Source organism: Sciurus carolinensis, chromosome 1 (genome assembly GCF_902686445.1).
Source record: "Sciurus carolinensis chromosome 1, mSciCar1.2, whole genome shotgun sequence".
NCBI classification, from domain to species: Eukaryota; Metazoa; Chordata; class Mammalia; order Rodentia; family Sciuridae; genus Sciurus; species Sciurus carolinensis.
In genome coordinates, this window is record NC_062213.1 from 143,954,459 (window position 1) to 143,968,417 (window position 13,959).

The following is a 13,959-nucleotide window of genomic DNA, read 5'->3' on the forward strand; positions in this document are numbered from 1 at the left end:
TGATAAGCATATTTCTAGAAAAACAAAAATTGACAGAAGAGTATTTTGGAGCTATATCTATTTAATATATGGTATATATATATATCATATGGTATATATTATATATAAAATGTAATATATAATATATATAGAATATAGAATCCTTAATCACTTTTAAATAACATCAAACAAATAGAATTCTTAATAATAGTTCCAATATTCAACCCATAAATTAGGGATTCAAAAGGCACTTTGTTTACTGTATTTAATTTTTCTCCAGGAAAGCAACATAGCCTGAGTTCTAGAAGGCTGGTATTTTAATCATTTCCCTGCACATTTAAGCAAACAGCTTCTCCAACTAGATTTTGTCTATTTGAAAATATATAATAATAAAATGGAATTGTCATACCACAGTAAAGATAAATTAGACAACTGATAAGCTTTATCACAACTTGATGAAGAGGCATGTGGTCAACTCCATTTAGTCTCAGGGTACAGGCATAGCTATTAATAAACACCTCTGATGATCCGAGGGGACTCAGAAATATTAGAGCAGAGAATATGGTTTTCAGGCTGCCTAGACTCTCCAGAAAGGATCTACTAAGACAAAATAGAAGAATTTTGTTTGTTACTCTAAGTGGTTTGGACTTGATCCTGGAGGCAGTGGAGAATGAATACAATTTGAAAGCAAGAAAGTAAAATAGCCATAATTATTTTTCAGAAAGAAAATTTCATATTTAATGTACATGGTCAGAGTGGTACCTTTGGAGAACAAAGTGGTAGGAGAAAAACCCACATAGGCTACTTGATTTGCAGTGGCTAATGTAATGAGGAGCAAAATGAAGAAGCTTAGATGTTGGGGCTCAACTACCACCTGCCATCTCTTAAACATCAGAATAAAAACTGATTTCTCTCTCTCTCTCTCTCTCTCTCTCTCTCTTTTTTTTTTTTTTTTTTGTCATTAGACAGTGGAGTTCTAATCATAGACTATATCTCAGGTGGTGTAATACTTTAAATGTTAATGGCTTTCTTACCTATTTGCAAAATTTACTCATAGTATAAATAGAAATGTTGAATTTCAAGGGATGGTAAAATCTACTATAAAGAATTACTGGTAGTGCTTATGAGAGATAAATGACCTCCAAAAGCAATGTAATATGATGACAGATTATCTTCCATTCTTAAAATTGGAGAAAATTTTCTTCTGAGACTACAGACATTAAATCCTCTCCCTGCTCTGCTCTGCTTCCCCTACCTCCACAAATCAGGAATCTGGAAAGTTCCTAAACACATGTAAACGTGAATGATAGCAACACCAGACCACAGGCTAAGTGGTTGGCATTGCTTCACTGGTCAGAATGAACCACTGTCTTAATTCTGAATTGAATCACAATCCATCATAGGTCTTTTAGAAAAGGCAAGCTAGTTCACATATATTTATATTTTAGTTGCACGCAAGTCATACTGAGCTTAAATCAGTAAAATACTAAACTGCTCCTCTCCACAGGACCAGAGAATGAGCTCGCAGCATGTTCAGGAGACACAGGGACCAAAAGCTATTTGATTCTATAGTTGGACTAATATTATAGAACAAAAGCACAGCCACCTCACAGATTCTTGCCTCAGGACCCTGGTACATAGGGGTCTTCTTGGAAAACCCTTCCTGATCATCACTTTTTCTAATCAATGGATTAATGAGAAATGGAAGATGTGTACCACAAGTCAAAAATTGATTCAGAATACATAGCTAGGTCTTCTGGAGAGTTCTGCATAAAGAGAAATGTTATTTCATAAGTCTTCACCAAAAAACATTAACTAAAGACATTTTTAATATCTGCCTAACTTCAATTTAGGAAGCAAATAGATAAAAATTGCTTCTAACTTAGTTTCTATAATTCTCTGAATATTTTTGAACTTTCTATTTTCTGAGTATCTGTGAGAAAATTACTCATCTTATAAAATTAACTCATAAAGTGGTGACAAATGTCTCAATTTTAAGAAAACTGTCTTGATATTTTCAGCTCTTCTAATAGTCCAAGTTTACAAATTAGTATATTTGGCACTGAGATTCAGAAAATACATTTGGAGAAACAACTACATAGAACATTTTATCTCTGTTTGCATTGGTATCCTGTGTAAGGCACACAGTGGACCAATGACATCTTCTCCAGAGGACAGAGAGGGATTGTGTTTTGCAAAAGCACAACCTGGACTTTTGCTTCTATAGCTTTTTTTCTTTTAACTTTCTTTTTTTTTTTTCTTTCCTTAGAAATACCATTTTATTGGACTTGTCTAAAAGACCTTGATTTTCAGTGCCTTTAGAATAGGATTTGTGTCCAAGTATTTTAATTTGTTCTTTGTCCATTTATTCTCAAACTGTCATTTCAATTATTTCTAATAAAACCCATTAAAATAATTTACTTGTCCCAGAAGAAAGCAGGAATGCTATATTTTATTGGGAAAATGAATACCCAGCCCCATCCTGGAAAGCCAGACTGATTAAGATTCATTTTACTAGGTAGGAATTATTGTAACACCAACAGGAGTCAGACAAGAATGGAAAATACCAGGATCAAAGAAGATTATAAACATAGAAGCGTAGGGAGGTAATGTAGAATAATCCAAATGGCCTTGAACTCTTTCTTGAAAAAAGGAAAACTTTGGTTAGAGTGACAAAATGTAAGTAATATTCCCAGACACTGGTGTGATTTTGCCTGTATACATTTTGAGGAAAAATCTTTTTGAAACTAGTAAGAGATTTGTAGATCCACTAAACCTTAGCTGATTTATGTTGGCCTTGTTTTTGCATGATTTTTTATTATCAGTACATATCACCCCTTGTTCTTCTAACCCCTTTCTGCATACATTTTTCACATCTAATTTGTTTGAAGTTGGGGAGGAATTAGGGTAGGAATGAAATTCCAGAACTAAAACAATGGTGCTATTTTGCATATATCAGAACGGCCTTATCTTTATAGATTATAACAGCATTCTCTCATTATTTATGTTTTATGACATTATATTCCTAAATTAAAAATAAATTTTCAAAAATAAATGGTTCCTGTTTAAATATCAATAGGAAGGCAAGAATTAAAACATTTTATTGAATGTTGAAATCATTAGTGCTATCAACTATTTTCAGTCTTCTTCCTGGTGTATTAACCTGCCTGAAGACCTAAATGTGTAAGTAAATATGTATTCCTTCTGGGTGCAAGCTCTAACAATCTGTGTATGATTCATCATGTCCTGTTGTTTCCCCTATATTATGGTGAATATTTGGTCACTTGAGTTCTTTGAAGTGATATAATGATGAGAGCTCCACTTTAGAGTGGATGGGAGTCACAGATAACCTAGGAACAATTTCTGAGTTTGTGACACTAAGATATGGGGGTTGTTTGCTATCCTAGACCTATCTAGGCTATCCAAGACCATACCTAGGCACCCGATTTTAGAAACAATCCCATCTAAATTATGAAACTATGGTAAGACTCAGGTAAAAGAAACTACATGTTGCAAAGAGTGGGCAGGGAAGGAATAACAGACAGCAATAAATGGAAACTAAGTTGAAAACTCTTCCCATCTACAAGCTGGTAAAAACAGCAATTCAGGTTCAAGAGTTGACAGTTTTATATGACCATCTTCAACATAACCACTCTCAAAAAAGGTTAGTCCACATTTATTATAAAGTCATTAAAGTTTCAAGCTATTCAAAGCACTAAAATTACATGGTTGCATACTGATGTAAGCAAAAAACACATACACATCATGATTAATCTCTATACAAACCAGCAAATATAAGAGCACAAATACAATTATCACATAACAAGAAAAAACATTTCATCTACTATTAAAATGTGTCGTAATGAGTGAAGTTCAACATTATTTACCAGGTAACAAAGTCTTCTGATCTTCAGATGAGGGAGCGAGAAATATACATGCCCAGCTTGATATTCTAACTCTAGATGGTTAATTAATTGGAGCAGTGATAGTGCACAGGTGAAGCTAGAGCAGTTTTCACAAAAGGTTCACTCTATATTCACATCTTATAAGTGCTATTATTAGATTGTAAATTCAAATTACACACAAAACTAAAGCAAGTTTGTTTTAAGTCTGAAAATGAGCAAACAAGACTACTTGTTACATACCACAGATTCCTCGCTCTCTCTCTCTTCTCTCTCTCTCTTCTCTCCTCTCTCTCTCTCTATATATATATATATATATATATATATATATATATATATACGCACACACACAACACAAACACACACGCTGACATTTAGGAATTTTCCAATTTAGTTACATAAATCATTATAAGCAACTTTCCATCTCTAGAAAGAAATTTCAAGGGGCATATTTCTATCACTTAATTGAACCCTTCAGTAAAACATTTGATGTTTCCGGATACCAGGAGTCAGCATTCTCTTTGTATTCATAATCACAAAAATCCATATGCATTTTTATCTTATTTTTTAAACAAATTCGCAGAGATTCTAAAAAGTCTGACAAGTTTAGCTTTTGCCTAGAATAATATAATTCTTCAGAAATCATAAGCTCACATAGCATTCAAAGTTGCATGATTACTACTTTGTCCAATGCAAAGGGAAATTCAGTTACCTTGAAGGTCTTGTTATAAATTTTAAAACAGAGCTTAAAACATTCAAACCGGTGAACCTGTTGAAATTATTTTTACTATTTATTTCCAGGAATCAGAACAAGTTTACTTCCACTTGGAACATTAATGAAAGTTATTGGTGGATGTTACCCTCTATTATTAATTATACAGAAAATTGCCAAACTATATGCAGCATATATAACAACAGAAACAAATTCTGAAATCAGCTATGCCCATTCTTATGTTTGTTTGCTTCCTTTAATTATGCTTTTGTTGGAATAAAATTCTAAATCATGCAAACACATGTTCTTTTACTTATTTTTTTTCCAGTTTTGATGTCAGTATCATGTGTTTAACATCATCTTAAAATCAATTAGTTTGCCCTAAAACAATGCTCACATAATACAGATAATCTTTCTAGAATACTCAAACTGACTCCGTTGTCACTCCCCAAAGCTTTGCATCCCACACATGGTCATGTCACAGATCTCAGTTCAGATACAGATGGCTAGATGACACCAATACAGCAACAATTTTGCCATTACATTTGAAGGCTCTGGGAGAAGAGGTCTGGGACCTCTGAATGAGTTTCTTCTCAGCGCCTACCCCAGTTGAAATACCTGGAAATATTTGCTGCAGGTTTTTTATCAACACGACAAGGGAAGGTAGAGATCTGGTCCCTTGTGCTTCAGTTCACAGGACACCAATATTCTTAAGTAGTTGTGGAAAATAAATATCTGCTTTGAAAGTAAATGAACCATCTGCAAGTTTGTCTTGGCTTTAAGTGCTCTTGAAACACATGAGAACATTTATGCAATGTAATAGCAATCACAAATTGCAGTGGCTTTTGAAACATGTATTATATACACAAACATGCACACACACATACACATGTATATATACATATACCATAATGACCAATATGTCACTGTCAGTTTAAACTGAAACATTCAAAAACTTTCCAATTCCACGTCCAATTTGCATCAAGAAATTTTTGTCTATAATTCAATTTGACAAGTATAGTATAGTAGCATATAGTATGTGCTCTACATATGAGAATAAATTGCAAGATTAATCATTTACTGGCCTTAAATTAAGTATATCATGTGCTAGTGTGTTGTGATTCTGCTTTAGATTCACAGAAAAAGTATTGCCTTCAAATCTTCAATGAGGTTATTTGCTAATTTCTTTAATTTACCCAGAAATTTGCCAAAAATCCATAAAAATTAACAATGACTTCCAATGTAAATTACCAATAAAAAACAGAAATTTATAAATACAATAATTTAAGTCTATCTGAATTCACAGAATTTCTTAGAGTCTGAAATAGTTTCTCACAGAAAATTAATTTTTAAAGAGACCCAATTTAATGAAAGCAAGAAATTTTTTAGAAATGCATTCCTTATTATAAAGCAGAACTACACCCTATTTTCTGATGGGCCTAGGACTTTTTAAATGAGTACTAAAATCTTTGGATTGAATTATGCAAATAAGCAAAGAAAAAGTCTGATTTATTACTGGAAATTTTGGGGAGATTATTACCCTTGATCTCTTGTTAGCTATTAAAATCATGCCCAAAAGCCTTGGCTGATTTCCAATCTTCCCCCTGCAAACTGTAGCACAGGTTTTAGAAGATGCTAATTTACACATTAGTGGACATGTTGTCAATAGAATATTCCATTTTCTGTACTGAGTATATTTGTGTACACGCATGCATGTAAGCAGAAACAGACTAGTTGCAGATAATCTTTGAATATTGTGCCGACTGTGTGTCTTTTATTCTATGGACCAGAAATGATGGATCACAGCAAAGCTCCTTGTACTTATCACTAGGTGTAGGTGGTTGCATTATCCATGATAGAGTTTTTTAGGAACTGCTGTCATGCAAATTGCCTATGTCCTGGGCTAAGTTAAAACCTCTGCAGCTCTAATGTGAATGTATATCAGTGCACTAAATTTTCAAAGGAAAAGATTATTTAAAATTTTTAAATCCATGACTTATCAAAAAGCCTTCAAACAATTGACCTCATAATAATAAAATGAAAGTAATCATATTTGTCAAATATGGTAAGAATGGGCCCATTCTAACAGATTCACAAGATCAGACAATCTGTGAGCCAGACCTGGCCTATGTCGTGGTTTTTGTTATAAGCCACAGTGAATCCCAGGTGCCATGGTCATGCATATATTGATTGAGGCTACATAATGACTAATAAAACAGGCCAGACAAAAATACATGGGTGTTCTATTTCAGTGAGCTTTGTCTATGAAGAATAGCTGCAAAGCAGTGATCCCAAAATAGCCAATCCACTGTGCAGGTAGCGTTAAGGTGTTCTCTAGTAGACAGGCCAAGTAAAAGTACATTAGGCCTCAACCATCATTTATTCCAAAAGCATCAAATCACACAGAAAGCTCAAAATTGTTTACTATTTGACTCTCATGCATTATTTCATTCTATCTCCAGTTGACAAAAACAAGTGAAAATGTGTAATCCTACACTAATTTGACAGATTTCAAAAGCTGAATCCAAAGAAAGTATCCCCAACTACCTTCTGACGACTGAACTTTCCAGTTTAGGCTATGTATATTTATCGAATTGAAATATTGCCAAAATTTTCTAATTATGTTCTAGTCCTACACTGACTTACTGTCCTACTAAACTAGGTGCTGCTGATTTTTTTCTGCAACTGGTGACTCAGAAATAGCAGCAACCTTTAAGGAATTTTAATAGAGCTAAGCTCCCAAATATGTAAGCTGATGACATGCACTCCACAGCAACGTCTGGCAGCTTGAAGAGATTCTAAGGACGGCCTTCCGGAAGAAGAATATATACCCAGGGACTAAGATTGATTCCATGTTGCCATTCGGAGAGGCAAAGAGGTGTTGTTCACAGGTTCCAGAGAATTATTTCCATTTATGCCAATGTTGGCATTGTTACCTAGAAAACAAGAAAACAGAGAAATCTGTGATTACATTTTTTTCAATTCTGTACTTTAACTTAATTAGCTGTGCTATATGACATTCATTCCATTTCCACAAAGTGATGTTATGCTGCTAAATACTGACAAAAATAAAATGAGTGATAGAATCACTGATACCGACATTTGAATCCTTTGAATTCAAATTGACATCAGAACCCCAACAACAGTAACTTCTAGAGAAGTCAGATGTGCACAGCTAGAATGATCAGAGAGAACAGATGTTGACATCAATAAATGCTTACATGTTTGTGGATAATATCTCAAGGCCAGAACACATTTATGCATTCAATAAAAAATAAAGTTATATTAAATACATAAATTATAGATTAGCTAACAAAATTTTTTAAATGCACTTAGAACATTTGATATTAATTTGTACATATTATATAATATCTATTCTGGAATGTTATTTTTAGAATTTTGTATTCTCTTTTCTGAATCTCTCATCCCAACCTTAAGTAGGCTAAAATATTCTCAAAAGTAAGCAATGGAATTTTCTAAGGACTTTGTAGAAATGAGCTCATCTCTATACTACTATTTTGACTTAATCTTAGTCATGCATATTTGGTCTCCTGTGTCTATTTCCTGATCACTATGATTATAAACAGTTCATTTTGTAGAATCAGTTCCATAAATGGTCCCAGCTACTACTAGAATGAAGCAAATCATTGAGTTCAGTTTTGACTTTCAAATAGTTGCAGAACAGACAAATAAGAGGACTTCAAAATACCTTGGTTATAAAATTAATAAAAAATAAATTAAACAGGAGATGAAACTGAATTAATGGTGCTGGGCCATTGTGCCACAAGGATTCAGAGATGGTCTAACAAAATCTAAAACTGCCAATGAAAGAAAATCCAGACCAAGGTCTCAAAGAACTTGCTGAGATCAATGGTTAAAGAATAAATACCCCCTCATTAAAACTTTCATGGCCTGTATGACAAAGTGCAAAACTCTTCAGTGGTGTTGTAATGGTGCATCTGTAAGTTTACCTCTATAATTCACTATGTTCCAACCACTGGCAAATATCTAGCTGTCAGAGATGCACCATGACCTAAAAGCAATGGCTTGTGTAACACCCTCATTTTGAACTCCTATCCCCTTTTCTCTGACTGACAAACTTCAATCCATCTCCAAACCTCATATAAAAATGGACTCACACCTGTGCATTTTTCCCCATCTTCATCAAGATAAATTCTTAGTTGCTCCCTCCTGTGTTATTTCCACTGCACCCTGTCCAATTAACACTTTGAACAATGCATAATAATTATGCATTTATCTGTATATCTATGAGTATCTTTTATTTTTTTCATATTTCTAGTACCCAGTACAAAGCTAATACCTAAAATGTACCCAGTAAATATGGATGAATTCAATTGTTATTTTTATTCTTTTCCTTTATTTCTGAAACACATCATCATCAGAGAAACCCTCTAACCATCTGTCACAAGGGTCCAATATTTTGAGGCATTAAGTGTTTCCAAAGTTTTTAATCCACTACTGAAGGATTCAGGGTGGTTTATTGGCACTTAAAGAAAGCAGGATATGCAGACATGCAGATCACGTGGGCAGTAGTTCTCTCCTCAGGGAAATAATGCATCAAAGGGCAGACCTAAATATTCAGTAGCTAATAAAAATAGTATTTTCTGCACAATAGTACGGGTCAAAATCAGACTCTCATATCATTGTTATATTATGCTGCCTTAAATTATGCCCCTAGGATTTAAAACTACACCTACCTATAAGGGATGATTCCTCTAAGAAGAAAACAGAGCCAAGACTTGACTGGCATTGGACTAGATATTTTCACTTTATATTTTTTGTTCACTCACCAAATACTTATTGACTATCTGCTATGTGCAGGCAATATGCTAGGAATTGAAGATAAAAATGGTAAACAAAGCAGAAACTGTGGAATTTATAGTCTGTTTGCTAGAATTGGGATGGGGGAGCATATAAGGATGAATGAATAAATATTTCTCTTGTCTCAGAAGTATTAAATGTATGTATTTCTATTAATGAATAAGTATGTTCCTGGGTAGCCACTCTGTAAATATGGGAGCAAATATACTCAGTGTAATTGCATGGAAGAGTTGGCCTTGCTTTAGAGATACACGAATTTAAAGCACCTCAGTTATATGACATGCAGCTCTCTGATTCTTTCTCTTCTGAAAACACTAGTGTGTTCACCAATGGTGAAAAGACACTGAATTTTCTAAAGGAGCTCAGGGCTCAGTCTTCTTTCCAAATACCAGGGCAGGGCCCAAGCACTCATAATAACACTCTCCTTCCTTGACCACCAGCCCCAGCCATGAAGAGAGGTTGCTCCAGAACCTTAGAAGGAATGATTGTTTAGCTACCCATAAAGCTGTAGGTGGAATATATCTGTAAAATAAATATCTTTAGTATATTATTGATAATACCATCATTGGTAATTCTGGATAACCTAGGTATGCAACAAAAGATAAATCATGATAATTTCACATAATGAAAACTTATGTAGGTACTTCTGTTTGTGATTCAGTTTTAACTTTTTAAAAAAGCAAGTCACCCAGTTGCATCAATTACATCATCTCAATTTTGAAAAAACAACTGTTGTTTTGTGGAAAAAAAAAGACTGGGGTATACATAAATGTTTTCATTGGTTAACCCTAGACAGTACAAACACAGAGGAATTTTTATTTTCTTCTTTGGTTTGTATCTAATTTACTAACATTTTGGATATACCATACATTGTTTTTTGCAAGTTGTGCTTTTTTTCCCCAAGTAATTTGTGGAAATACACTATTTTACCAAAGAATCAGAAATTGTATGAATTATTTATGTACATCCATGGGTATATGAGTGGGGTGGTACTGAAGGCGCCAAAGAATTGCCTGGAAAACTTAACTGTGATAAAACTGGCAGGAGATATGTGGGATGTGAGGTCAGGCTGAGGAATGTCTGCAAGCTGGGCCAACATAGTCATTTTCCCTGGACCCTGATGACAGTCACTTCACATGCCTGGAGAACATTCTTCTCTGACTGGCCCACCCAAACTTGCATTCCAGACAGTGTGTCCAGACTCTCATCAACACTCGGTCTTTCATCTAGCCCAAAAGAACTAGAGGACACAGAACTAGAGGAATACATATTATTTTTTAAAACATCTTCTATGGATTTGGCAAGTTACAATTGTTGATCTTTATCAATGATTACAATTCTTTTTTATTTTTTTTTTATATTTGGGGGTAGCAGGGATTGAACAAAATACTATTTTGTATTGTTATTTAGAGACAGGGGCTCACTGAGTTGCTTAGTACCTCATTGTTGCTGAGGCTGGTTTTGAACTCTGGATCCTCCTACCTCAGCCTCCAGAGCCCTTGGGATTACAGACATGTGCCACCATGTCTGGTTCAATTATTACAATTCTAACTGAGAAAACAGACAGGACCAAGTGTTTGCATAGTCTATGAAAACATTAGTTAACCTGATACCTCTAATACACTCAATACTAAGATAAGAGAGAAACAATGAAGTGAAAAATGTATAGGAAGGAGAGTTTAGGTGTATTACCAGATTTCAAGGAGTAAAATATGATAAAATCAAATATCAAAAAAAAAATCCATCTACTTGGGCCACATAATACAAGTATATCATCTGTTAAGTTCAAAATTAATCAATCAAACAGGCCACTATACTCATAGATAATATAGTCATGTAAACTAAAATTTTACTTTGGAAGTTATTTCACATTCCGTTCCCTACGCCTGTATGTCTGTTGACTACAGTCAGGACCCCAGTGTCTGTTTACAATTAAAAGCAATGGTAATTCAAGAATTATGCTTCTATTCCTTTGAGTATTCATAAAAGTATATCAATCTAGAAGCAAGTAGTTTTTGAGTGTCTGCTATGTTCAGGTTTTTTTTGCTAGATGCTAGTAATATAGAGAATACTTAGTTAAGTTCTACCTAACAAATTATATATTTTGCTAGTTATTTATTTTTTATTTGTTTTATCTAATACTAAAATATAATCTTAAAAGCATGCACTTTTGTCTGATTGGCTCTTTGCTGATCCCTAGTATCTGGCATACAGTAGGACAGTCAATCTCTGTTAAATAAATTGAATGAATGAAGTCTCTGAGAAGAGACCAACAAGAAAGAAGTAGCTACAAAAGCCTTAAAAAAAAAAAAAAAAAAAAAAACTTTCTCTAGCACAGTTCCAGAATAATATGCTTAAAAAAATAAAGCTTGGGAGACCAAGATGGCGGACTAGAGGGTGACTGCATCTCATGTTGCTCCGGAACTTAGGATTCAAGAAGAGGGGGTATTGAGAGACTCGGGACAAACTCAGACCGGCTGGGTGAGTCTCTCCCACTGGGTAAGGCTCAGCCCGGTGGCAGGCCTGGTCCACAGGCAGCTTCTAGATGCAGGACCACCCAGTGAGAGGCTTTCGCACACAGCCAGACCCCATCCCCAGACCCAGCGGCGGGCCCAGACAGCAGGCAGCTTCTCTCGGAGCAGGGCCGGCTAGCAAGAGGCCTCTGCACAACCAGGCTCCCCCCAGCCCCAGCGGTAGGCCTGGACCGCAAGCAGCTTCTCAAAGCAGGGTCAGCCTTCGAGAGGCTTCAGTGCACAGCCAGGCTCCCCCCGGCCCTGGTAGCAAGCCCGGATAGCAGGCGACGTCTCGGAGTAGGGCCAGCCAGCGAGAGGCTTCCGCGCACAACTAGGCTCCCCTGGCCTGGGCGGCAGGCCTGGACACAGGCCCAGACCAGCCATGTCCCAGCCCGCAGTCTAGTTCCCCTTTAGCAGACCATCGGTCAACAAGTGGAGGTGCCTCTGCCCACTAGCAGGGAATGTACCCCACCTGAAGGCCACCACCCCTAGAGGGGCAGCTTTCTTGCGGAGCACTGCATTATCAAGTTCCTCCAAGACTTCAGGATACTGAAGGCTAGGAGGTGATATACTGCAAATCTATAGGAACACTATAAGCCAATAGAGGAAATCTGCAATATCTCAGAGTTCCACTGATACCTGCCCAATATGAGAAAACAAGGGAAGAAAATGTCCCAAACAAACCTAGATACTACATCAATAAAACCCAATGACAGCATGGCAGAAGAAATGTCAGAAAGGGAGTTCAGAATATACATAATTAAAACGATCAGGGAAGCAAATGAGGAGATGAAGAGCAAATGCAGGCATTGAAGGATGAGATGAAAGAGTAAATGCAAGCATTGAATGATCGCACCAATCAACAGTTAAAACAGCAAATACGGGAAGCAAAAAATCATTTCAATAAGAGTTAGAGATACTGAAACAAAAACAAACCAAAATCCGTGAAATGAAGGAAACAATAAACCAAATTAAAACTCCATAGAAAGCATAACCAATAGGATAGAACACCTGGAAGACAGAACCTCAGATACTGAAGACAAATTATTTAATCTTGAAAACAAAGTTGACCAAACAGAGAACATGGTAAGAAATCATGAACAGAATCCACAAGAATTATGGGATATCATGAAAAGGCCAAATTTAAGAATTATTGGGATTGAGGAAGGCTTAGAGAAACAAACCAAAGGAATGAACAATCTATTCAATGAAATAATATCAGAAAATTTCCCAAATCTGAAGAATGAAATGGAAAATCAAGTACAAGAGGCTTATAGGACTTCAAATATACAAAATTACAACAGGCCCACACCAAGCCACATTATACTGAAAATTACCTAACATACAAAATAAAGACAGAATTTTAAAGGCTGCGAGAGAAAAGAATCAAATTACATTCAGGGGGAAACCAATACCGATATCAGCAGATTTTTCAATCCAGAGTGTAAAAGCTGGAAGGGCCTGGAACAACATTTTTCAAGTCCTGAAAGAAAATGGATGCCAACCAAGAATCTTATACCCAGCAAAACTTACCTTAAGATTTGACAACGAAATAAAATCCTTCCATGATAAACAAAGCTAAAAGAATTTACAAAAGAAAGCCAGCATTACAGAACATTCTCAGCAAAATATTCCTTGAAGAAGAGATGAGAACCAATGATGCCAATCAGCAATGGGAGGAACTAGCCTAAAGGAATAGCCAAATAAAGGAGAAACCAAGTCATGTCAAGAAACAAAAATGAGTCAAAAGACTGGGAATACAAATCATATCTCAATAATTACCCTGAATGTTAATGGCCTAAACTCATCAATCAAAAGACATAGACTGGCAGATTGGATTAAAAATAAAGATCCAACAATATGCTGCCTGCAAGAGACTCATCTCATAGAAAGAGATACCCATAGAATAAAGGTGAAAGGATGGGAAAAAACATACCATGCACATGGACACAGCAAAACATCCGCAGTATCCATCCTCGTATCACATAATGTGTACTTCAAGTCAAAGTTA

The 13,959-nt window shown here is 35.5% G+C and overlaps 1 protein-coding gene across 1 annotated transcript in view; it reads right to left on the reverse strand.

Moving 5' to 3' along the window:
* Positions 1-4,226: 4,226 nt before the first annotated feature.
* Ptgfr (prostaglandin F receptor) overlaps positions 4,227-13,959 on the reverse strand; it is a 41,230-nt gene continuing 31,497 nt past the window's right edge. The window contains 5 exon segments of the mRNA XM_053743432.1: positions 4,227-7,258; positions 7,261-7,317; positions 7,320-7,379; positions 7,382-7,437; positions 7,439-7,554. Of these exon segments, the coding sequence (XP_053599407.1) occupies positions 7,236-7,258; positions 7,261-7,317; positions 7,320-7,379; positions 7,382-7,437; positions 7,439-7,554 (312 nt within the window). The 3' untranslated portion in view covers positions 4,227-7,235.